This window comes from Diadema antillarum, unplaced genomic scaffold (genome assembly GCF_040938485.1).
Source record: "Diadema antillarum isolate AM-2024a unplaced genomic scaffold, OU_Dant_1.0 seq00002155_RagTag, whole genome shotgun sequence".
In the NCBI taxonomy this organism is placed as follows: Eukaryota; Metazoa; Echinodermata; class Echinoidea; order Diadematoida; family Diadematidae; genus Diadema; species Diadema antillarum.
In genome coordinates, this window is record NW_027272794.1 from 35,530 (window position 1) to 62,185 (window position 26,656).

Consider the following 26,656-nt stretch of genomic DNA (forward strand, 5'->3'; position numbering starts at 1 on the left):
TTCAATTTGAAATGTTCCCCTTAACTCTAAACTAAATCATTAAAATTTATACCCAATAACTGTAATATGATTTACCACACACTGCCAAATCATTTGCTATAAATGTGTAATTCACCTAACATGATGAGTCCAAAATAACTTTTGTTCTTTGTAGCAGGTTGCAACAACAATTGTTTACCATAACAAAGCAACATGGTAGTTCTTAAAAAAACAAAACAAAACAAAACAAAACACTAAGGAGCAGAAAAGGAAAAAAAATCTATAAAGAAAGTAGAAATAACTCTAGACAGGGAGAGCTTGATCTAACCGCTATGAAGCCGGCCCCCTGGGAAAGGAGCAAGACAAACTTTAATTCTTACCTCCGGCGGGCGGGGCCACCTGGTCGAGAAGCTTCGGGCTCGTTCTCTTCCAAATCTTTTTGATGACAGCTCGTAGCTCCTCATTGCACTTGTCGATATTTCCTGTCAAAATGAACATGACCAATAGGTGTATGGAAGGAAAACTTCTTGACAAAATAATTAAAGCCTGTCAATAGATCGTTCTCCTGTAAAATTTTCTGGGGGTGTTGGAGTCACTATCTTGTTTACCGAGGCACTGATAACATGGTAAGTGAGAAAGTTGATGAAGCTTAACATACATTCATATGGACCAAACTTTTGGAAATGTAATGTATTCATCTGTATAGTGCCGAGGTTACTACTTTCATGGTGCCAGATATATATCCCTATATCCCAAAACATGGTCATAATGTGCCTGACATTTACCAGTCAGGTGTTACAACAACACAACAGCTCTACACGAAATGGCATTTTAATTATACAGACTCTGGTAGGATAACATTTGTAATCATATCAAAATTAATCTACTCCTATATAGATAGTTTGATTTATGCCATTTGTACCCATCAACAGACAGCATAGCACTGAAGTTTGCCCACCAGTGAAAAAGCACAGAAAGGGTAAAGGGATCGACTAAAAGAAAAAAAAAGCCTCCTCAACTATAAAAAAAGTGTAAGACTGGGCATGCACATTCTGCATGAACTTTTTATAACTTGAAACAACAACACCACCAACAACAACAACATAAACTAGAAATAAGACGATGACATCACTTCACATAAAATATTGTTGTAATGGGTTAGAGAGAACAGATTGGATGAAATGGAAGCTGTAATCTCACCTTCTGTTTTGATCTTGAGTGACGTCCTGATCAGTGCAAACAATGTTGCATTGAACATGACAGTGCCGTCACTGTTTAAGGGCATGTTCATTGAAACCAGCCTCTGCAACACAAGGAATAGGTACCAGTGATCACTTTTACTCACAAATTTTTGACACAGCATTATCAGGAAAGTATTCTGGTGTTACTAAACTGCACTCTACAACCATTAGAAATGCAGTTCACCTATCAGGTAATTTAGGTACATCTTTGTGTGGACTGCAATTCATAGCTCCTATTAAAAAGGACATTTACGCAATTTGCTATGATAAAAGCAATAATGTTAAGCATCAACTATTACTGTATTTGGTGACTACCCATGGCTATAGCCAAACATGAACATACAGGTAATCTATGACTGCAGACTATGTGAAATATATAATTACCCATATTCTTCATGAAGCAATCTACAATCTAGATGATATGGAAGGTGATAGTATAAAATATGTGATGTATTTTGACCTCTTTGTTTTCTTTTGTAAAATATACTCCTGACATCTTGCTGGTCCTACTGCAGTGCAATAATGTGGTCCATAATCTCTTTTGTAATTTCTGCCTCATGGATATCGATCACTAAGACTGATTTCTTATCTCAGCAACAATATAATATCCGTGATTGAAATTCTCCTTCCATCATTCTCACTAGGTACAACCACTTCATACTAAAGCTTGAAAAACTTGAAAAATCTTGGATACCAAGCTATTTAGGCAAAGCAAAACAGGTGAACTGAATTGCAATTCTGCCTAAATCATGGCACACGCATGTCAAACAAACTGCCTCTGCATCATGACAAATATTACAAAATTCTCCTAATTGCCTACAGATTTACTGTAAACATTTTGTCACCGGCGCTCAGGTCTGTTCGCTACATGTGAATGAATGATGTGATCTTATGCACCCACGCAAAACATGCAGTAGTAAAGTGGGGTCACATTTTTGGTGTTTACTTGTTTATTTCCAGTATAAATGCAGAGTTATTATGCAGCAGGCACGCGCAGAGCGCATATGCAATAACGGTAATTGCATCTAATTTTTCCCTTTTACTCTTGACTAAAACATATCGTCACCTCACATTATGAATACACTTTCAGAGCTTACAGTCAATATTTCCCCAACACTTAACAATTACTTACAAAATCTACAAAATGTTGGTAGTTTGTAGATAGAGGTATTGCTTGATGTTTTTCGTGTACGACCAAATAAAGCCTGCGCTGTGCACTGGCACAGTGTTGTCAACACATTTTGAACTTAAATCAAAATGTACTGCTACCATTTGAGTCTTTAAATTCATTTGCGACAGTGAAAATTGTGTTACACAGCAACAGCTTCCTGAAAACTGTTCCCGGGTAGGGAATATACCCAGTTTCACGGAGGACACTTCACTCACCTTACATGCTATCCTATGGGGGCAGAGTTTGCCAAAACCTAGAGGCGGAGATATGGATCTGAGTAACGTCACTACGTCTAGATGCTTGATTCGACCCCTGTCAAGTCAGATGGAAAGGATGAACAAAGAAAGAAAACTCTGTCAAAAGAATCGGCTTCAATCCACTATCATTCCTCTTTTAAATTTTACCTAAAGATATAGACAAATCATGGAAATGTTTTCTAAGAGAAAATATTCTTGGAGTGACTCAAGCTTTCGTTGAAAGATAAACATTTTTCTTGCATGAATGTTATACCGACAAATATCTCTTGTTAACTCGATCTCTTCTCTAGGAGCTGAAAAAGAAGGGGCAGAGAAGATAGATGTTGAGATAGGCGCATTGCAAGGAAGAAAGTGGTATATAAACATGTTTGTATGTACATGCATTCTTTATATAGAAAGATAGATAGATAGATAGATAGATAGATAGATAGATAGATAGATAGATAGATAGATAGATAAATAGATAGACAGACAGATAGATAGATAGATAGATAGATAGACAGACAGACAGATAGATAGATAGATCGACAGACATATAGATAGATAGATAGATAGATAGATAGACAGACAGATAGATAGATAGATAGATAGATAGACAGACAGATAGATAGATAGATAGATAGACAGATATATAGACAGACATATAGATAGATAGATACATAGATAGATAGATAGATAGATACATACATACATACATACATAGATAGAAAAATAGATATAGGTGGACTGATAAAAAGAGAGAGATGACATAGGTTGATTCCTAGTTTAATCTATAAAGAGAGAACAAGAGATTGAAAAACACAGATATGTAACGTGGGACACTCGAACCTTAAGGAATGAATCTGACTTACGTTGCGTCGGGGTCAAACTCTGACCACTGTCTGACAAACTCGTCTAGATGGTGGGGCCCAAGAATTGACCAGTCCCTGGTCAGGTAGTCAAAATTATCCATGATAACAGCTACAAATAAATTGATGATCTGGCAAACAACAAAAGAAATACAGGAAATATTGCAAGTTGCGATCATGTGGAATACTGTGAAATGGATATCACTAAGTATAAGGCACACAAATATTGCTCATATACAAGAGTATGTACACATTATAACAGAAGTGAACAGAAATATTGAAGTAGACTCCACTCAGAGTGTGTTCTAGTAGTTTATGAATGTACACCAGGAAGTGAGAGAAAGTTGATTGGCAAACACTTCCACACCACATGAATTTGTCTAGCATGATTTGAGAAACATGACAAACTGTTTAATTCAGATTCAAATCAATATCAAAAGACACCACTTCATAGACATGAGATACAACATGTACGTTTAAACACCTAGTTATTTTGTTGGTGTAAAAGCCCCCTATGTCTCTGGCAATACTCACAAGGAATGAACAGATGGAGTAAAAGGTGATGAAGTAGAAGTAGGCAAAGTTGTTGCCACACTTCCCCACCTCCTCCGACTCGCAGTCCGGCGAATCCGCACACGCCATCATGATCTGTTGCCACGCTTCGCCTGTTGCTGATCTACAGGGGGGGGGGGGGGGGGGGGGGGGAGCAACAAACATGTAAACACATGCATGTTTTGCATCTTATAAGTCTTCTTTCACTATTTACATAGAATTTGATCCTATCGGTGTCATACCAAGTCTTCCTCCTCACTTTCTTAATTTAGGCACAGTTGCATAAAAGTATCTGCCTGTTCAGGGGGACCAGCAAGAGTTGTACTGAGTTGCAACCCATTCCAAGTTTGTTAAAAACATTAATCAGTTTTATCTCGTCATTAGTTGCATATTACCTTGCGGGACAATTGATAGAATTTTTTTTTTTTTCATTTTTACACCATAGTCAAAAAGTGTCAAGTGTAGGCAACTTTGAGGATACCTCTCTGCCATATGACTGTTTATTGCCAAACTCAGAAAGAGGGCAGAGATCTACATTTAAAACCAAATATGACATTTTTCCTGTTTACTGTAATCAGTACAAGCTGGACTCACCTGAATAGCACCAATAGAGCAGCAAAAAACGTCTGGAAGTTATTATTCCTGTTAATCGCACCATCCTCTGTAATCTCAATTCTACCAAACATCTGTGGAGAAAGAATAAATAAAAAGAATATTACCCAATGGTTTTATCAGATGACTTACAATATATCTAACCCAAAGCTCCAAGAGCATCTTAACCCGTTGAGGACGAGTCCCGAGTATACTCGGGCAGGTGTCTATGGGGAAATGCGTGTTGTAGCAAAAAATCAGTCCGTCCTCAACGGGTTAAATTTGTGAGTACCTTAGACTGGACTGTGAGCTGTTTGCATTTTTTCCTAAATCATATTGCAGCTATCACTGTACTTCACTGGTGAATTACTTGTCATGATGTTATCATATCCTCTTTTGTTGCTAATGTCTTGAATGAATTATCAGTATCATTATTCGTTATTGCCATTCCCACTACTGTCATATTCATAAACTGCTACACATTCATAAATTTCATCAAAAGCATCAGTCTAAAGGTTGAAGGGACAATAGGAAAATGACTGCAATGCCATTGTCACATTGAAAATAGTGGTAGATGGGGGGGGGGGGGAACTAGGGTATAGTATAACAATAAAAGAATAATTTCATTTCAGATTGGTCAATGTCTTTGCTCTCTGAACCTACTGAAGACGAGTCCCAAGTATACTCGGGCAGGCGTATTGTAGCTAAATCAGCCTGTCCTCAGTGGGTTAAAAGCATGCAATTAAAGGCTTTATTACAGGAGGACATCCTCACTTGGAAGAGGGCAAAGTTCTCACCTGCATTCCAATCACAGCATACACAAAGAACAACATGACGATCAATAACGCAACATAGGGCAGGGCCTGGAAGGGGTGAAGAGAGGAGAGATTGAAAAATACACAACATTATGCAAACAAATCAGAATATCATAATCATGTCTCTCGCAATTATTTATCTATAATTCAATCAAACCTCAAGTGTGACAGCCACATAGCTTTACTGAAGTGTTCACATCAACGGATATCAAAACCTTGCAAGAATTTTGTTTCCTATGTAGTCTTGAGGTTTTATCAACAGTTTCCAAAAATAAGTGGTCCTCTTATTACATAGCCATAATTTTATCCTTCTGGTCATCCACATAATGTATTGTGTTATGCACAGACTTCAGAATATTGATCTAACATTATGTCTACTGTATTATTCCTGCATGTATCAAGACTGACGTTATGCCTGAATATATACATGTACATATGCATGCTCCACTTTTACACTATCCTGATAAAATTTGCAAACTGTAAAACCAGAAAAAAAAAGTTGAATGTAATATTGGTGGAAAATACGTACAATATGAATATCGAGGTTTGTTTATATATCAAAAGTTTAATATCTTAACTGCCTCCCATCTAAATGTCAAAGCTCATATCGGGAAAGACCAAAATCATTTCATTATTTGGTTAAAATGTATATGCCCCTTATGTCTGAGCATATATACATACAGTATATAAATTGCATATATATATGTGACTGTGCACCTCAAAACGAACATAAAGTCGCACACACTGATTTTGCGTGAGGACTGAAAATAAGTGAAATGGGTCAACCTAGCCGAACTTGACTTTTTCATATTTTCTGAAAGAGCGGGTCTTCTTTTACATTATGCTGAAATTTGGTATAATAAAACGGGCAGGAAAGTGTGTTTTTTAGCAGTTTATCTCGAACATTTTTGGTAGAATAGTGTGATTAGGTGTGTCTTTAGAATCCCTTTTTCATTTCTGAGAAACCTTGTTCACACTCTTCACTTTCAACTCTAATAACTTTTGAAGGGGTAGTGCTACTGCTTTGAAAGTTGGCATTAATTATGGACAGAATGTGTTAATGAGGCATGCTTAATTTCAATTTAATTTGATAATTCCTTCATTGTTGTTACTCTGGTGGCTTACTTCCTGTTTTTGTCCCATTCATCGCACAGCCAGCATGGTTTGGAAAAGATTAAGCGCTTGAATACACTGTACTTCAGAGCCTCTTTTCTCAGTTCACACTTTTCCTGAGTTTTTGCTTTCTTTCCAATATTTAGATAGGTTAGGAGAGTCCATTGGATTTGAGTTATACATCATTTTAAAGCTTAAAGTCTGCTCTTTCAGAATATGGTCTTAACTAAAAATTCATGTCTGGCGACTTTTTGTTTGTTTTGAGATGCAGGGTCATATATATATATATATATATATATATATATATATATATATATATATATATATATATATATATATATATATGTACTATATGTATATAAGCTTACACATAAGGGGCATATATGTTGTTAACCAAATAATAAAATGTTCATATATACATGAGATACAATTTACCTACTTGAACATCTATGTACACAAAATAAAAATTTGCCTTACCTGGAAAGACTTGATAAATGTCCAGAGCAGAGTCCTGATTCCTTCCCCTCTGCTCAAAAGTTTGACCAATCTCATCACACGGAACAAGCGGAAGAAGTTGATGCTAAACTGCTTCTTACCCGGCTGCGGAGGGCAGAAAATCACGCAAAATATCATCAGTGAGCGTGGGACACATAGAAAGTGTAAAGCCCATACACACACAAAAAAAAAAAACTAGATGAAAAATAATATACGATTACACTCAGAGGTTTCATAGTATGCTGCTCGGCAATCCTTTGTAGAGATATGTAAAGCATGCCAAATGTACACCATTACTCGCATACATGTGTTTCACCATTATGTTCATTCGCTTGCAGTGCATGTGCATAATAGCTGACAGCCTTGGAGAACACTTTTGATGTCCTCAACACCTTTGTTATCATCTTTGGGGAAACCCCCCCCCCTCCAAAAAAACAAAAACAAAAACAAAAACAAAAAAACAAAAAACATATCAAAACTTGGATGCCTTTAATAGTGATCTTTTTGTGTCTTACAACATGACTGCGCATCAAAACCCTGCTGGCCGCATGAAAACTGAAAGAAATCCAAAGATGTCTACACAGATATTAACTTACTGAATTAACAATGCTTGAAAGTACACCCTTTTAAGAGTGTTTTGTTAGATGTAGAATATTTTCCCTGTCATTGTCTTACTATTTAAGAACAATTAATTTTGTTTGTTGTTTAATTTTTTCCCCTTATCAATATTTTTGCTCTTGTAAACAAAGAAATGACAGAAATTAATTTATTATGTAATTCAACAAAGCAAAAACCAATAGGGAAAATGGGAAATCTGAATAGTACAATCATTAACTTCATAAGCCAAAACTACATGACATTTTTTCTATTTTATTTGCTCATTCTCTGTCCATCTTACTTGGTAATGAATTCTCTGGATTTTGCCACTTTTATAGTTCATCACATTCCTGGCAATTTTACTCCCACCATCAACTGCAACAACAATTATTTTTGACATACTTGACAAAACTTTTAAGGGCTGTTAAGAAGGAGTTGGTTATAACAGTCCGTTAAAGTATATGTAAAAGGTCATATTCCGTGCCAAAGAAATGGATAGAATGAAAAACAAACTCACACTTTCATTAAAATTCTGATATCATGCTAAAATATACAAGATATTAATACTGTTATACCTAGAAGGCAAGATATCTTTAAAAAAAAAAACACTTAGATCTGGTTTTCATTTATGTGCTTTGCAAAAAGAAAATAATTGTAATGATAATAATGAATAACAAAAATTCAGTGAGTCATGACAACTATTTAACCCAGAAGAGTGACCAACAGAAAAATAAAACTGCTCTATGCTTCATTTTCTCTTTATATAAGTATGAAATGATGATATACTTACTGTATTTGCAATATTTGACAGATGCAAGTGCACTCTACTAATTTGTGAGGTCTCAAATTTCATGCACAAACACTATTTTTGCTCACCCTATACAAGTAGCACTGGTGGCTATAGCATTGCTTTCCATGTTGGGTTAACCCACAACCAGTGATGCTGGTGCAGATCTATCTCGTATGAAACTAGAAGGGCAAGAACTACAGGGTAGATCATATCTTGGGAGTGAGAATGAGACCACGTCAAATTTCCTAGTTTGAATGCAAAAGTCTAAATAGATTCCAAACAGCAGATTGGTATTTCTCTTTTGGGAGGTGGATAAAGAAAAAAAAAAGTGTGGCATGGTGCAAAATTCTGAAGTAGTCAGGAGTCTCGTGTGGGCAATCTCATATCTCCATTTTGCAGTGGGGAGGGTGGGGCTTTAACGTCGAGGTGCACCCAGGTGACTGGTGGGTGGACATGCTGTATGTCTTCATGATATATCGGTGTCATCTACGCTATACTGTCTGTGTCCTATAATATTCCTCTCTCACCCTTATTAGTCATAGTCTTTAATTGCCATGTGAGTGTGATTAGGCAGCTAGGTTAATACTGTAAAAGTGGATAGTTTTGTGTGAGTAATATTTCGGCTCTGTTTGGTATAAAGATGAATTTTTGTGTGTTTTTAATTCCACGGAATGAGGACATTGATTACTGGAACATAAGGCATGCAAAAATATTGGCATGCTTTATTTCGCATAAGCTTCTGGTTGTGCAAAATGTGCAAAAATTTCAATACCATACAAATTTCCACTTTTACAGTAATTTGTTACGTTCATTATTTCGAAGGTTCATTATTCCAAAGATTCATTAATTAAAAATGAAATAGGGTTCTTTAATTAGCAGATGAAATAAGATCTGTTATTCTGAAGGTTCATTAATCTGAAATGAAATAAGATCTGTATATCCAAAGTTCTGTTAATCTGAAAACAAAATAAGGTTGGTAATTTTGAAGGCTAGTTATGTTCGCATCCCTCTTTTTATTTTCAGATTAACAAACCTTCAGAATAACAAACTTACTTTCATTTTTGGATTAACAAATCTCCCATATTACAAACTTTATTTCATTTTTGGACTGACAAACGTTTCGAATAAAGAAAATAATTTCATTTTTGGATTAAGGAACCATTGGAAAAATGAACCTTTGGAATAAGGTCGCAATGATCGGATTAAGAAACCCTATTTCATTTTCAGATCAATGATCATGTAGGTATAGGAAATTTGTGTGTTTCGGAATAATGAACCTTCGGAATAACGAACATCACCCAATTAGGCAGACAGAGTGTGTGTGTGTGTGTGTGTGTGTGTGTGTGTGTGTGTGTGTGTGTGTGTGTGTGTGTGTGTGTGTGTGTGTGTGTGTGAATAGCATTCCTTTACATGCGACTAGGGAATGAAAATATTACTCTTTCTCTCTCTCTCTCCCTCTCTCTCTCTCTCTCCCGTTAACAGAGAGTCTTTCAAAACATCCCTGCCTAAGTCTTGGTCTTAAGCAACTTGTTGCGGATTTGCAAAATTGTAAAATCCAATTTCTTACTTGCCTTTTTTCTTGGGGGGGGGGGGGGGAGTACATATGTACATTCCCCCTTTTACTGAGTATTAGGAAATAATAGAATGTGATATCCTAGGAACAAGGCTTGAATGCACATGGATTATGTACACAAAGGGTATTTATGGACTTAACATAACTTTGTTAGTGTTAAGAAAACTCAAGCCAGGAATTCCCAATGCATTGAGTGATCATAATGTGTGAACTTAAAGCCACATTTCAGCATTAACCATGTGTTGCTTGCATAGAGCAATTATAGACAAAAAGAAAATGTGTTAGCCAAGATGTACCAGTGCTGAGAAAAGTAGCAATATAATATCACAGGCTTGCTGCTGATGCAAAAATCAAGAGAGATCTAAGCTTTAAAAGAAAAAGATCAAAAGAAATGTCATCCAGCAAAGCCCCAATTAGATTAACCAAAGTTATTATGCAAGTAATAAATCAGGTCACTCACATTACAAACAAAGATTAAAGGAGGAAAACAATCCCCCTACATGCACAATAAGTATGACCTGTAATTCCTGCAGTTAACTGAGTGGAGAGGGGGAATGATATTTAGAATATTAAGAAGGATATTTGACAAATGCAAACTCAATACAAACTTCTGTATGTGAGTAGCAGTACTATATTATATGCTTTACATTCACCACCAAAAAAGTAGCAACTACAGCTTTTCCTTTGTCAATTCAAATAATAAACTTATTCTTTGGATTGCATTGATGCAAAAAATCACTAAACTTGGTATTTCTCCAATTTTTAAAGGGAAAGGATCATCCTATTTGGAGGCAGTCAAAACAAATCTTTGCCAATGGTGATGGTGTATTCACTCATTGCCACATAAGTGCACACATTTACAAGAAATTGTTCTGTATCTCTATGTGCAGTGCTTCACAGATTTTGTTCAACAAGGTTTGCAAAAGTCAAAGAAACAAATCTAGGCCAATTTGACTGAAAATGTTTGCTACCATGACACCAACATCCTCCAAAAAATAAAAAATAAAAAAATGACCTAATCAAGAACGTTGTGCCATATTAAAAAAACTGTGCAGAGATATACCTATGCTCTTTTACGGAACATTCTACAAGCAAATACACCTGGGTATAAAAATGTATGCGTGAGAGGGTGAACATATGTGTGTATGTGTGTGTGTGTGTGTGTGTGTGTGTGTGTGTGTGTGTATATGTGTGAGTTTGTTTGTCTGTTTCAACATGAGGGTTGGGGAGTGTCTTTGTCAGTCAAAGAGACAGTTAGCATTGATAGCAGTCCCTCATGAAACCATTCCAAACAGGCATACTGGTGTGACTACCAAGAGTTGTACAGGTCGAAAGATAATGGATATGTTGGAAGTGATAATGCTGCTAATTTCGGCTAGAGAGGACAGAAGAAAAAAAAAATTATCGGTACCAGCTTCAGGTGCATTTGATGCTACTGAGAGAGTGAAAAATATTGGAGAAGGAAAGTGCAGCTAAGAAGTCGCGATGACGTACTAGTGAGGAGGACAGGCTAAACATTTTCAGAGTACAGAGTGCACGGATAGGTATGAGTAGATACTTGGAAGAAGAAGATGATCGCGGAAATTGTCGTTTGATTTACCGATTGCATAACCTGTCGAGCATTCGCCCCCAACAACCAAATGTAGCCATCGAACAGAAAAAAAAAGTAGGGTGAAAAAAAGGAGAAATAGAGAATTCACTTGTCTAGTATGTCAAGACTTCTTGATAATACCAATAAAGAAACTTGTCTCACAAATACCAACAACGGAACCAGACATCACGACAAGAATACGACAGGTGTAGACGGTGACGACATTGACTAGTTATATCGTGAAATTTCAGACTATAATCTCAAGGGCCATATCTCTACATGCATGTGCAATCACGGGCATTTTTAGTCTTTTGTAGGTATTGCATGTGTGGCATCTTTCTATATTTGCAGTGAGATTAAGAGGAGCAAGACAGAGATGTTTAAATATTTCAAACAACACATGCAAGCCTCCTAAATTTGTATTATATATTTTCTTTTCTTTTAAGTCTCCTGACACCTGAGATCAAGAAAATTTGTGTTGCTACAGCCAACTTCCTCAGAAAAGATATCTAATCATCATTAATGTCAGCAACTTTCTATTTCATCTACATCAGGAGGGGAAAATGGGGGGAAAAAAACAACTTTTGACAGTAATATCATTCAGGGTAAATAGAGTTATTTCATTTTCATGCACATAATTACATATCATCTTTTTTTAAGAATGTGGAAGGGGAAATGTTTGATATGCCCCATATGTCTTTTCCAAGTTGATAAAGTTTATATTGGACAAAAATATAGAATACCATGGATGGGTAGTAAACATTCTCAATTTCAAGATAAATTGTCTGTAAAAAAGCACAAAAATCCATCACATGATTGAACTATAGCAGGTACGCTTTCACTTGTTAGCATTTAGATAATGCATAATTGATATCAAGAATTCCATTAAATCAAAATAAAATGACTTTTATGACAAAGTTGATGTGTTATACACATATGGTGAACAACATATAGACACACAGACAAACAGACAAGGACGAACAAAGACAAAGTGATACGGTGACAATTCAGCTGGCAGAAATTTGGTAATATTAGTTTCTGAATATGCAAGTACTGGTGTTATTCCCTACTGCTGGTTAAACCTGAGCCAAACTCCACATTTTCTTTTTCCTCTGGGTTCAATTTTATAATGTCTGCGCAAGAAAAAGAAAATCAGGCCTTTTTGGCAATTTCTATGAAATAAAGAAAATAAATGAAAAGCAAATTTTTCTGACCAAAACAAAAACAATGACAAAATATCAAATTCAATGAACAGATTGCAATCTTAGGATCTAGCATGTAGTTGCCCATCAACCATCAGATAAACATTAGATTGTGGACAAATCATCTTGCCCAATATGTCAGCGATCTTTTAATACGGAAATCCTTCCGTTGTGTTTGAGATTTATCTCCACCATAGTGGATGTGCACACTTCAGAAGAGTTTCCGTGGAATCGAAACAGAGATAGTTTTGAAATCTCTGCCAACCTCAGCGGCATTCAAGTGAAGAAATGACAGCTGTGAGAACACACACACAAAAAGAATGTGCGGCTAGAGGTCACAAAAAAAATGTGTACAGTTAAAAGAAAACGTCACCAAAAAAAAAAAAAATCATATCATCGCAATCTTTGTAACGCTCATTCACTGGTGACATGGCAATTTGTGCATGTCTACTCTACAATGTGTCAGCTTAGCCTTAAAAGAATTGCAAATTATGTGCAGAAACTAAACAACATCTTAAGTTAAAAGGAAATTAAGTGCAGAAACTAAATCATACTTAATGTCACTTTAAAAGAACAAACAAACTGTTCAACAAGAACAAAATGCGATACATTTATAGAGGCAGTAGAAATAACTTGAGGTAAATAAAAATCGGAGAAAGAGAAATGTAGAGTTTGGCGTGACAGTATGACAGAGCTGAAACAGTTGACAAATTAAAAGGCTATCAGATAAAATGCTTAGTTTTCCTCGGGTCCTACTTTGGCACTATACAGCTTCACATCAGCCAGCACTATTAGATACTAACATTCACCCCTAGAAATCATAACTGACAACAAAAAAAAGTAAAAAGACTTTCTTTAGGGTTCAGACAGTGGATTATATGCCAAACCACTCTTGAGACAAGCACTGATGTATGAGATTGACACAATTAATTTTGATCAAAACATGATTATCAATTAGTAGGAACACTGAGACACCTCATTACCAAAGTTTTGCTAATAATACCCAAACACCCACTGTTTACGGATCACGATTCCACATATATGACTAAGACACGCAAGTCCACACATTCATTCTCTAATGGTTTACACCGTACAGTCAAATTACAGTGAACACCATTAGAATTAAAAAAAAAAAGACAATTCTTCCTGAGTAAATTTCATATCTTCCAGAAGAATCACAGTATTATTTCAATCTAAAAATGAACTAACAAATCACAACAGCATTAACTCTCTGTGTAAAACCCTGCAAGGGGGAAGTGCAAACAAGTCAGCAATGTGAATTATTTGAAATGCATCTGTTTGAATAATAATCAAAATAACTGTCTAAGTAACACGGGGCACTGAGGTATTTTGTTTTTCATTTTACTGATTTGTCTAACATTTAAGTCCTGAATTGGAACCAAAATTACTGGCATAAAGAAAGAAGGTTTGTCAGATGATAGTATGGCACTGATATTATGAGATCTATCTGGTGAGAATGTCCTACGCTCCTTAGCTTTAATACAGAAGTATCAACAAAATACTAGCCAAGAAAAAAAAAGGAGCAAAGATCACTGCAAGGTTCAGAGTAGTAGGGTAGGAGAGAACACATAGAGAGGCCCTCAAAATGGTGAAAATGCCCATCTGCTCTTAAAAAAACCAAACAAACAAACAAAATGAGACTATTAAAGATTAAAAAAAATGCAAAAGGTCAAGGGTTATCACACTATACTACTTACAGAACAGCCATATAAATAAATAGATGGGTGGCCTTAAAGTTAATCGCAAAGATGAGAATTTAGCAAGAAACAAAAGGGGGGTATAAAGAATGTAATAAAAGCATGGATGCTCACGATGCACAAACATTTACAAGATGCATGCATCATCTAAGAAAAAAATTACCATTTTAAAAGATGAAATCATTTCACTTTAGGAGTACAGGCTTAAATTTATTTTCAAGGGTGTTCCTTTGGATGTTTCACTTGTTTGACTGAACATATTACTGGAATAGAATTTCTCTCAACCTCAGTTTTAAGAAATACTTCAAATCAATTACAACAAAGACTATCTTATGCATTGATCCTTCTTTAAGATGATAAATTCACTTGAATCATTTCAATACCCAATTAAATGCCTCAAAGTACCAACATATCAAAAATAACTTCCACCTATCTATACCAGTCATGGGATCAGGGAATGTTGTATGATAAACAATCTGTTCTCATAAGCAGCAAAATGAAATTCACAATATGACTTCAGAAATACAGAACTAATTTTTTGGTAAAGAATAAAAAATGCAATACTTATTATAAATTGACAAGGAAAGAATACAATATTATCTGTGGGATTAACTCCATATTCAAGCATGCACTATTGACTTTCATTACTTTGAAAGGAGATAAATTTGAAAAACATTGCATGGATTTACTTGTGAGCAAAACTTTTAAAGGCATTCTTTTAAGGGGACAAATATTTATCAACAAAACCATCAGTGATTATTTTACCAGGAGCAATTGGATTCTGTATATCTTCTTATCAGGCAAAACAAAATGATACACTTTGGTGATATTACGGTGTAAATCTTATGTAGCAATGTGCCTACTTAGAATATCTGTTGAAACCTTCTGTGTAATATTGGTTAAAATTATTCAGCATTAAAAAGGGTTATTAGCTGACATTAATATCCTGATGTATAAAATGTGCAAGCAAGTAGCATATATTCTTATGCAAGAAAGTCCAGAAAGGTGATTATTACTATGTTTTTGTAGGACTTCCACGTTAAGTGATAAAATTAATGACACTTCTACAACAAATGGTTTCACAGCTGGAACTACACACCACAGAATGCAGTGCTGACAATACACTGAATGACTACATATAATTGTGCGCAAAAATAAAATAAGAACAGTTTCAATGCAAAAAACGAATGTTGTCATATGAAAGAATAAGCAATAACCATACATATTTACTTGGATAACTCTTTTTACAGGGCAACATTAGATCCCAATATCACCAATGTTAATTTCTCTCTCTTTTTTTTTTTTAATACATATGTTAACGGACAAAATAAGGTTATATGATGAGGATTAAACCAGAATATGATTCTTTTTTTTTTCTTTTTTTTTACACACTGATATGAAATAAGAAGGAGAATGCACGAATCTGAATGCCCCACATGTAAATTTTACAGAATAAGCCAACAGATTTCCAACCAAATGCATGCAAAACTGTTTTTTCAACAGAAATACAAGATGGATAGAAAGCCATGTTTATTTGAAAGGAAGGAAAATGAGAACAAAATAGATGTTGCACCAACCCTCTGTATTTTTTGTAGATTATTTGATTTGGTTTGAATAGCAGGTTCAAATGCCAGGGGGGAGAACAAAAACGAGTACGGGGTGGTCAATTTGGATGTGGGTGTTTTGGAAGGGGAGGGGGTGGAAGGAATAAACAAATAACAAACAAAAGAAAAACAAGCAGGATTGGTTATGTTAGTACAGCAATCCAACCAAATTAAAAAAAGAATCCATGTTATTCTTAGTATTAAAAGTATTGCTCACATTAATGATACATTTCTAATGATACATTTTAACCAGGTGTTAGGTTAATTACCACCAATTTTCACATTACCCACCATACTCTGCACCCTATCCCTTTTCATAACTCCTTATCATGAATGATTTTGTCATGTTTTATGCTTTGCACGAAGCCTATACCCCATTAAAAACAAGCCCAGTGTATACTTGGGCAGGTGTGTATGGGAGACACCTGTTGCAGCAAAATCAGTTCATCCCAAACAGGTTAAGTACAAATCTTGTACAATGTTAATTTACATGGGGAATATTGAAACAATGGCTTTACAATGGTAATCAGATATCTTATGAATTACATGCCAGTTAGGGATTCTTGCCTAAGCCATACATCTATTTTTTTTAGCAAAAGCTATAACAACCCTTTGAGCTTTCACGGACTCTTGACTTCACATGTGACCCTGCATCATAAAACACACAAACAGTCCCACGGGATGATTTTCGAGTAGGCCTGAAAATGTCAACCTCAAGCCAAAACCATGTGTGATATAAGTAGCCTATACCTATATGTGCATATGGGTGGCTGATATGCCTTGAACACTATCTCTAACCTGTGCTGCTAGAAATTCCCTTGTGTTGCTGACAAAAAGTGATTCATGAAAGATTATACCCATACACAAAACCCTCCATTCTTTCTACTGTCATTTCTAAAATCTGGAACCACAGTGATCAAGGTCCTTAATTAAGTAATTTAGAAGGAATTCTATAGATTTCAAATCTTAATTTGGAAATCTGACAATGAACTTTGTTCATCGCCCTATCAAATCACAGGCTATGAAAGATTTGGTGTCAGAACTGCCACAACTGCTCAGAAGTCAACAAAACTACAATTCACATGATCTACTGAAATGGCACATATGCATGTCTTAATTCATATCCACACATATTGTGCTCAGATAAAAGTATGAGACAGGACATGCAAGGAGAATAAGCCTGAATATTCTTCTTTTTGTTTGCACCAAGTCTTGCCTCCATCGTCTGTACAAAAGCGCTAAGAGATGAGACAGTAGGTTGTACGACCACGGCCACTAATCTTTTTGGCTTAAATTTCAGTGCCTTATCCTGAAGCAAAAACTTTGATTCAATTTACACAATCTTATCTGATGACACTTTGCTGTTTTGCGATGCAAGGTCACATGTAATCTCATGAAGATCTTGACTGACTAAAGTATATATGTGAATTTTGGTATCAAACATATACAAAACTTTTAACCTTAAAGTACATATCTTTTTTTTTTTGGGGGGGGGGGGAGGAGGGGGAATTTTCTGATAAACATGGGAGGATGTGGAGAACTGTCATATAATTAGTAAATGGGCATGTAATGAGTGATTAGAAACAAATCGACAAGTCCCTGGTAGTTTGGTCAGTTGATAGAAGATCCCTGTACCAACACAATTTACACTTACTACCACCGGAAGTATCAAAAAGGGACACATTATTGGTGTGAGTTATATGATGGTAGTGTAGACCAGGTAAAACATCTAACATTACAAAACATGTCCAAATATTCAGTAATGATTGTAATCATCTTCCATACAGATCCTGAAGAAAAGGTACAAATGCATCTCAGGAAGGAATAAAATTGAAAGAGATTAACTGTGTATGGTATTATCATCATTTCAAATACTACCCAATCCATGAATATCATTTCAATTTTGCTGATAGACCCAATTCAAACTAATTCCTTTAATCACTTTTTGTTCCTAACTTTCTTCTATTTTATCTAAGATCAAACTACATTGAATACTTGATATCTGAAGATATTTCTATGCACTAACAGCCAAGTAACCCTTGGTTTCTACAATATTCTACATTTCTGGTCATCAAGAGCTTGTATAACTGATTCTCTGAGAGGGGGCGTGTATCTTTTTTCCTAGGCCTCCTGCAGACTAACAAATGCTGTACACTGTAGGAATTTCACATTCCGGACATCCTGAGTTGTCAATGTTTCTAATCTTCAAGACATTGCCATGTTCAGGGTAAGCAGTTCTCACTGCAAAGTAAGGGAAAGAAGACGGCAAGCTGATTCATTCATTTTTTCCAATTGAATTTGGACTAAAATGAGACACTTAAAGTAGTCAATGTAGTTCAGATTTCTTTGGGGTTTTTTTCCATTCAGATTCCAATGCTCATTAGAACAGCCTACTCTGTCCACAAAAATTTAAGGGTGTTTACCGTTTCTTGATAATAACTGAAGTTCTTGTGATGGCTCCTTTCTAATTAACAAAGTACTGTGCCGTGTACAATATGTGATTCTGGTAAAATGAATACTGAAAATTTATTTTCTACCCCTTTTTTTTTTTCTAAAGGGGGATGGAGTTGTTTTATCGTATTTCTTGGATTTCCCGTAGGAACTTGACCCATGAAACATAAAATTCTAAACTTGATCAAATAAATGTTTTCACTGTGGCCAAAACTTCAATGTGTAGGTACAAGTATGTTCTCTTCTGAGATGTCAATGATAACTTAATCTATGGCAGTACTCCTAGGAACAGTGTAGACATACTTGTAGTTGATCAAGTGTCACTTGTATCTACAGGCTCAATATCCTTGTAGGAACAAAAGGTAAGATGTGCTTAAAAATATATCAAGAAGGGCATGAAAGATATACATAATGGTTAATAATGCTTGAGAATTTTTTCATCAAAATTCCTGAAATATTTCTGATTAAGATCTGGTGATCAGATACCCAGTAAATATGGAATCACACTTTTCATTTTATCTAACACTAATTCATTTTTCAGTGACGTAATGACAAGAAGTCTTTTCTCTGTGTCAAATGGTTTTTAAATTTTCCCCTTCTTCTTAAGGCACACTTCAACCTCTTCAAAGTATATTCCTCCCAGAAAATGTTTAAATGTTCTGGCCATCTATAAAAGTTTTGCCCCTTTTCATATCTGGTTGATTTCAACCTTTTAGAACTACTTGAGCCTAGAAAATGCATACATATAAGAATAAAAAGTTTGAGAAATAACAAATATTGGGAAAGAGAATAAAAAAAAAACACTTGTAAAAGCGAGACTCACGTTGACCTCATCGGCCACAATATCGATGATACTGCCCAGCACAATGATGAAGTCAAACACGTTCCAAGAGTCCCGGAAATAGTTCTGATCACGAAAATAGAAAACAGAAAGCAAACAAATTAGCTAGATAAAGGCTTGAAAATTATGTCATTCCGTCCCATATTCAATACAAAATATCTTCCACTACAGAGACTAGCAAGAATAGAATAGTCATAACAGCATGAAAACAAACCGCATACCGTGAATTCCTTTCAAGATATTTAGATTTATATTTGAAGTTTAATATGAGTTGAAGTTTTGAAGTATTTATACAAGAACACTATACAATCAGTTTAATTCACTGATGATTGCAAATAAGAACACAAGTAAGACACCTCAGCATAATCAGCATTTAATTTGCAAACTCTCCCATAACATTAACAAACTTCCATCCATTTTTGTCTCCATCATTGACACTTTTGGCCACAACTATCAACTTTTTGTCACAACACTGGCTAAAAAAATAAAGAAAAGACAAATGGCCAGTGAAGGCTGAGAAGGGGGCATCAATGCCCAGGCTTATTTTTTCTTTTTCTTTTTCTTTTTTTTAAATTCAGTAATTAGTTATGTGGAGACTGACCATACCTGTTTTTCAGCAGTCTCATCTATCTCCAACAATTCTGCTTTGGTACAGTCATACAATCATACAATCATGAATGTCACAGTATATAATTGTATTTTCATTCAAAGTACTTTCCTTTATTACTATGTTGTACTGATTTTGCTTAACCATATGTAAATGTTTTCACCTAATTGTTCTTTTGTTGGAAATGAAAATGAATGAAATGAAAAATGAAAAAGAAAATGTTTCCTTTTTCTGGGCTCACGTAGGTTAACAGAGAATAAAGTCACGACATGCTGTCAAACTTATTGCAATCATAATTCAGTGCAAAGTCTACCAACCTTGGGTTTGAAGGCAACGATCTTGAGCAGGAACTCTACGGTAAAGACCGCAGTGAAGATGATGTTCATGTAATCCAAGACTTTCTCATATGGCTTTGGTTGATCCCGGTACTGTGCACAAGAACAAGCAAAAATACATACAATGTATACCCTTTGACTTCAAAACGTGGTCGCTGTCACAGACTAACACATGGCAAAGTTCCTCCAGCATGCAATAGTACCAAATTTGAGCTCATCTCCAGCATTGAGAAGTATATTCCAGGTAAATCAGCTAATTGACATCAAAATAGAGACATGATTATGAATCTGACAGTGTACGTCTACAACTGTACCAGCCAGAATTGCAAAAGGATAAACATCAAATTTTAGGCATTTTGATGCACCTTATTCATGGTGGAGCAGTTTTGATTATTTCCTCTCTTTCCTGACTGCACACAACATGCTGCAACAAGAGAAACAGGGGGATCAACTTACAAGATTCAGTCCATTTTTTTTTTTTGGTGGCATTAATTCTGATTTTACCACTTGAATGTTAGCGTTGACCATGATGACTATGACAGACTGAGTAGGCCTATCTAATACAAATGATGGAAGTAGCATAAATCAAAAGAAAACGACATTCCTCTTGTCTCTAATTCATACAGTGTATATAATTTTGACAGACAAAGTTGATACTGGATACGCCGAATATTTCGTGAGGTTTTTATTTTCACGAATTTCGCAAGTTGGGTGCTTTTCGCGAAATTAAAGACACACAAAAATATTGACTCTGATCCCGATGTGAATGTTACGTACACGTGTACATTACTCCGTTCAGTACAGGACTCCATGATCGCGAATTTAACCACTCGCGAAATCGTCGGGAATTCCCGATTTGTGAAAATTTAGACTCGCGAAATATATGGCGTATACAGTATTACAAATATATGTACATAAAAGAGACATAGATTTATACATATACACATAAATATACACACACATACCTATGTACACATACGTATACACACACATATACATGATCTGCGCATACAAGTATCTGTACATATAAACACACACAGACACACATGTATATACATATATGCCTATAAACATACACTTATACACACATACATTTATACATACAGACAGACAAACAGACAGGACACGACACATAGATGAGTATGAAAACCCATCACTTCACCAAAAGGCTTACTTTCATTGCCAGAATGATAGTGTTCACCATGATCAGCACAAAGATGAAGTACTCAAAGCCCCGAGACGTAACCAGCTTCCACACCAGGTGCTGCTTGGAGTTCTTTGGGATGTACTTCCGCTGGGGTTTGGCCTTCAGCGCAAACTCCAGACAATTTCTCTGCAGGATCGGAGGGGATGCACATTGTAGAGGAGGAGGAAAGAGTGGGGGGGGGGAGGGTGAGGGGGTGATATCAAAATCATGTATTCATAGGCATACTATGGAGGTCAATTGCTTCATTACTTTTGATATGTGATGCTGATTACATAAATACAACTTGCAGTACCTGTAAACATATGAATATATCTGAATACAGTAGCTAAAAGACACACTCACAGTTTGATTATGCTGCACTGCTTGTTTACTGTATACACTGAGTATGCATGAGAAATCTCTGTCGGTTGAAAAACATCTAAAGCGGGTTTTACTTTGGCAAACCACCACAATTAACACAGCAGCACCATACGATGTAGTACAGCTCTGGTGCGCTAAACTAGCTGACCTGGTGATCTCATTCCACTACAAGTTCTTGTCGTCTCGCCTTCTCACTTTGACCTTTTCACAACTTCCTGCATCGACTCCTCTTTATCAAACTCTATCAGATTGTTTCATGTCCTGATCATGACTGAATTCTAGCTCATTCTTCTCCTTTCCCTTTTTTCAAGAACTACATGTATCTTAACCCTAACTAGGCCGGGCTATTTAGGTAGTTGATAGAGCCGGGGGGGGGCCTCCCAGGCCCCCCCTCCAGATCTCGGCCGTCGACCGCGTGATCGCGACGAAAATTGGCACACACATTGCCTATGATGTAATCTAAAATACCATGAAGTTAATTTTTCAAAAAATTATCATTTATGCTAAATTATGCTAATTTATGCATAATGATGCATGAAAACAGATTATTTGGTATAAATCACAAAATAAAGCTCAAAACAGGCACATTTTTTGTGTAAATATTCTTTTTAGTGTCCTTAGCAAATGTTGTAAAAAAAATTGTGATATCAGAAAAAATTCTAAAGTATTTTATTGTTTTTTGAATTTCTTATGTATTTCTTTGTTTTTTCGACTTTATGTTTTTCATTGTTTTTTCGATGAAATTTGTCCACAACATCGCTCCAAACAAGAAAATACGTTATTCATTGATTTTAATCAATAAAACACCAAAATAATCATGCTTTTATGAAATTTGCCTGTAAGCACAGTTTGCATTGAAATTGTACATGAATTTACGTTTTTGAGCAATTTTTGGTCTGACATGCATGTACATATTTATGTGTAACTTCGAAACCGCGCGCCCGGGCGTCGCAAATTTAGTGTCAAAAGATGCGGGAGACTCGAAAAAAAAAAGTCATGAAACGTCACGGCAATAGCTTTTTGCGATTGCGATACATCGCACGGAGCGTCGAGGGGGGGGCCTCGGAGGCCCCCCCCCCCCCCCCCCCCCCCCCCCCGGCCTAGTTAGGGTTAATAACATGACAGTTAACAATATTCAATGTCTACAACCTCATCAACCAAAGCATCTAGCTCTTGTCTCCCTTATTATTTTGGAATATGCATTTTTGCTTTCATTTGCATATGACCTTTAACATTTGACCCTTTCTTGCATGCATCTCTATGTACTGACTACTGACCTGATTTTTGTCCAGCTCACAGTTCTTGTATTCCTGCTCTCCCTCACTCTGGAAGGTGACGATGACAAAACCCACAAAGATGTTCACCATGAAGAAGGCGATGACGATGATGTAGGCAAAGAAGAAAACAGCCACTGCCATGCGATTGTTGTGGATAGGGCCCTGGTCGTCGACGGTGGAGTCGATGGCAACATACAGCAGTCTGAAAAAAAAGAAGATATGTAGTCATGTATAACATATTAGCCGTATCAATCCCACTCTATACTTGGTTTTAAAGTCAGATTTGTGTGAACTGTACAAAACTTTAAATATTGTAACTATAAGTAATAAGTAATAATTATGAAGAGATGTATCAGTCTATCATAAATCGACCAGTTACATCAAATTCCGCAAATAAAGCTGCGATTTGATTTGTATGAAAAAGCTTGACTGATCATTTACCTATTATACTCTTTCACTGGAGGTTTAAAGGGGAAGGCTAGTAACTGATCAGTGGGAATCAGTGGGAATGCTGGGGGATGATTGTTCCAATTCTTGTGGGATTCATTTAAGAGTACATTATATATCTATCGTTGTGTGAAAATTATTTGCTTCAGAACGGTCTCGTATTCAAGTAATGTGCAGCTTAATTCCCCGTCACTGACCAGGCATGCTATAACCTGGAAACATTAAACTGCACATTACTTGAATATATGAGACCATTCTGAAGCAAATAATTTTCACACAACAATAGATATACAATGTACTCTTGAATGAATCCCATAAGGATTGGAACAATCATCTCCCAGCATTTCCACTGATTCCCACTGATCACTTACTAGCCTTCCCCTTTAAGATGCATCACTACAAGGATTACTACCCTGTACTCCTTATGACACAATATTCAGGAGATGCAACCTAAAAGTCTTGAACATATCCTGCTTTCTTTCTGTATGCCATCACATTTTACCCAAGAACCTAATGAATATTGAGCACATTCCCGAAAATAAGCTGAACATATTTAGCATGGGTGTGCCTCACTGAAACACTCCGCACAGCTTGAAGAATGTGCATGGTTGGTGCCGGTTTGATTCTTGTGAAGGTATTAAAACTATATATGATGTAAAAGCACCATGGTAGGGTGGAATCTTGCAATACAAAGTCAATCTTTTCTTCTTTTTTTTATATTAAAGAGGTTTAAGAGAAAAAGATGCACTCTGATACAATGTATACCTGGGCCATCCCTCAAACGTTGCTACAGTGAAGAGGGCGAGCATGGCACTACCCACGTTGTTGAAGTGGAACTCGTTGTTGCTCCACACACGCTCCGCAACAGTCACTTGGTTCAGGTCACCGTTTTCGTACTCGAAGTAGTAACCCCTTGGAAAGAGAGAAGCGGACAGGTAGACAATCATGTGAATGCGGAACCAGACGTACACAATTATTATAATTACTATTATTATTATCACCATCATTATTATCATCATCATCATTATTATTATTATCATTATTATCATTATTATCATTATTATTAGTATTATTATTATTATTATGATGATGATCATCATCATCATTACTATTATCATTATAATTATTATTACACAAAAACAAATGAAAGAAATGCATGCATATTGACAGACATTCTTTCGAGTCATGTATTCAGAATTCCTATAGATACAGTAGGTGCTTTATGCAATATTATCATCTATATAGGACGTTTTAGCGGCGCATTAAAAACGCGTATTGTAGTCCGCTCAATTTTTACCGTTCAATATCAGAGCATATTGAACGAAATGCATAGGCCAACGTATAAATTCTCCATAGGCTACCGTTGTTACTTGCCGTTCAAGATCACACCATATTCAATTCTGTCTCGTCTACTGCGCGAGCGCTTGCTGAATGCGCAAACGCTTGCTACTAGTGCGCGTCATTTTGTTACTATTCACAAGCGCGCAAACATCTTGCTAGTTGTTTGTTTCATACGCAGTTTTAGGGGCTTCCCCTTTTCAGCGCTTGGATGTGACTGCCGAGTCAACTTCCAAGACGAGTGGAAGCCGCGTAATTTTGTGCAGTTTATGCTTGCTCTGCTTGATTGTATAGATGATAATAATTATATTGGATGGCCTTGATTCATGGAATACCAGGGAATATTGCACTCGTTAGGGTCAATATTGCACTCATCTTCGATTCGTGCAATATTGGCCCTAACTCGTGCAATATTCCCTGGTATCCCATTCATAGCCATCCAATATAATATAAATGTTGCATGAAACCATTTGTGTGCTTTGAGTGCTGATAAACCCAGTGTTGCACACATTGTCCAAAGTTTCTGGTTCAGAAAGGGTTAGTGGGAATGATTGAGAGATGATCTCTGACGTAGATTTAAGCGATCCATTCATGTAATATTGGCTCTAATAATATTGACTCAATGTGTATGAACAACCGCCATGATAAAACATGCAAAAAACAACAACAAAGAAAGATGAATTGAGCTAGTAATGAACAGTATCAGAGAAAAAAAAAAGATTCCTATATACCCCCATACACACTATGTGTGGGTGGGGGTATAAAAAGAGAAAGGAGATAACAAACTGCACAACTACAAGTCTAGACCAAAGATAGTAGAGTTAAGAAGATAGGAAGGCGCATGATAAAAATGGAAACAAAATGGCTACCCTACATGACGATACAAAAGAGAGCTAAATACAAACTCAGTACACCTAGAAACATCATTTATTTCCAAAGGTAGTGGTATTTATATTATTCTAAAAAGATATAAAGATTATAGTCGTAGCTTTTTTCGATTAAGGGGATTATTTTGAAGAACGAGATTTTAAAGCAATAAGGATTATTTCGTGGAGGTAAAAAATTTGGCAACAACATGATTTAAAAATAGAGTTCAGCTAGGCTACACTCCCTCAAAGACGCTTGATAAACAACAGCAACAACTTCAAAGACAGTGCATCTCAGGCAAAGACGCACATCACCTGAGATGCGCTGTCTTTGAAGTTGTTGTTGTTTATCAAGCGTCTTTGAGTGGTCTCAGGTGATGTGCGTAATACGCTTGAGGACTACACGCTGTCCATTTGTTTTGTACAAGATTAGCGCGCACTTTCCTGTCTTTTCAGTTAGCGTCTTTGGTCTAGACACTACAAAAGATTCATGAAGAAATCTAAATCAGGGTCAATCAAGATCAGAAGTACAATATGTTATATGATTAGGTGATATCAAGACAAGTGGTTGGTTGAAAGATCTTAACTGCAGTGATGAAATTACTGCTTTGGCATTATATGGAACTAATTAAAAAAGGCATACGCTAAAACCTCGACCACTGTTTCGTTCAATGTGCACGCTTGTCACACCTCATTCATTCCTATTTTGAAAACAAAGATAGAAAAAGATATTTTCACCACTTACAGAATGTATGATTGACATCATTATCATCCAGATAATTCTTTTTTT

The 26,656-nt window shown here is 36.0% G+C and overlaps 1 protein-coding gene across 1 annotated transcript in view; it reads right to left on the reverse strand.

The window, feature by feature from the left end:
- LOC139714075 (muscle calcium channel subunit alpha-1-like) overlaps nt 1-26,656 on the reverse strand; it is a gene marked incomplete at its 5' end in the record, with an annotated part of 79,867 nt that overhangs the window by 16,722 nt on the left and 36,489 nt on the right. The window contains 13 exons of the mRNA XM_071625801.1: nt 360-461; nt 1,180-1,282; nt 2,607-2,703; nt 3,500-3,627; nt 4,031-4,172; nt 4,643-4,734; nt 5,437-5,502; nt 7,045-7,167; nt 19,412-19,495; nt 20,354-20,464; nt 21,546-21,704; nt 23,216-23,417; nt 24,428-24,574. Of these exons, the coding sequence (XP_071481902.1) occupies nt 360-461; nt 1,180-1,282; nt 2,607-2,703; nt 3,500-3,627; nt 4,031-4,172; nt 4,643-4,734; nt 5,437-5,502; nt 7,045-7,167; nt 19,412-19,495; nt 20,354-20,464; nt 21,546-21,704; nt 23,216-23,417; nt 24,428-24,574 (1,556 nt within the window). The remainder of the gene's footprint in view (nt 1-359; nt 462-1,179; nt 1,283-2,606; nt 2,704-3,499; nt 3,628-4,030; nt 4,173-4,642; nt 4,735-5,436; nt 5,503-7,044; nt 7,168-19,411; nt 19,496-20,353; nt 20,465-21,545; nt 21,705-23,215; nt 23,418-24,427; nt 24,575-26,656) is intronic.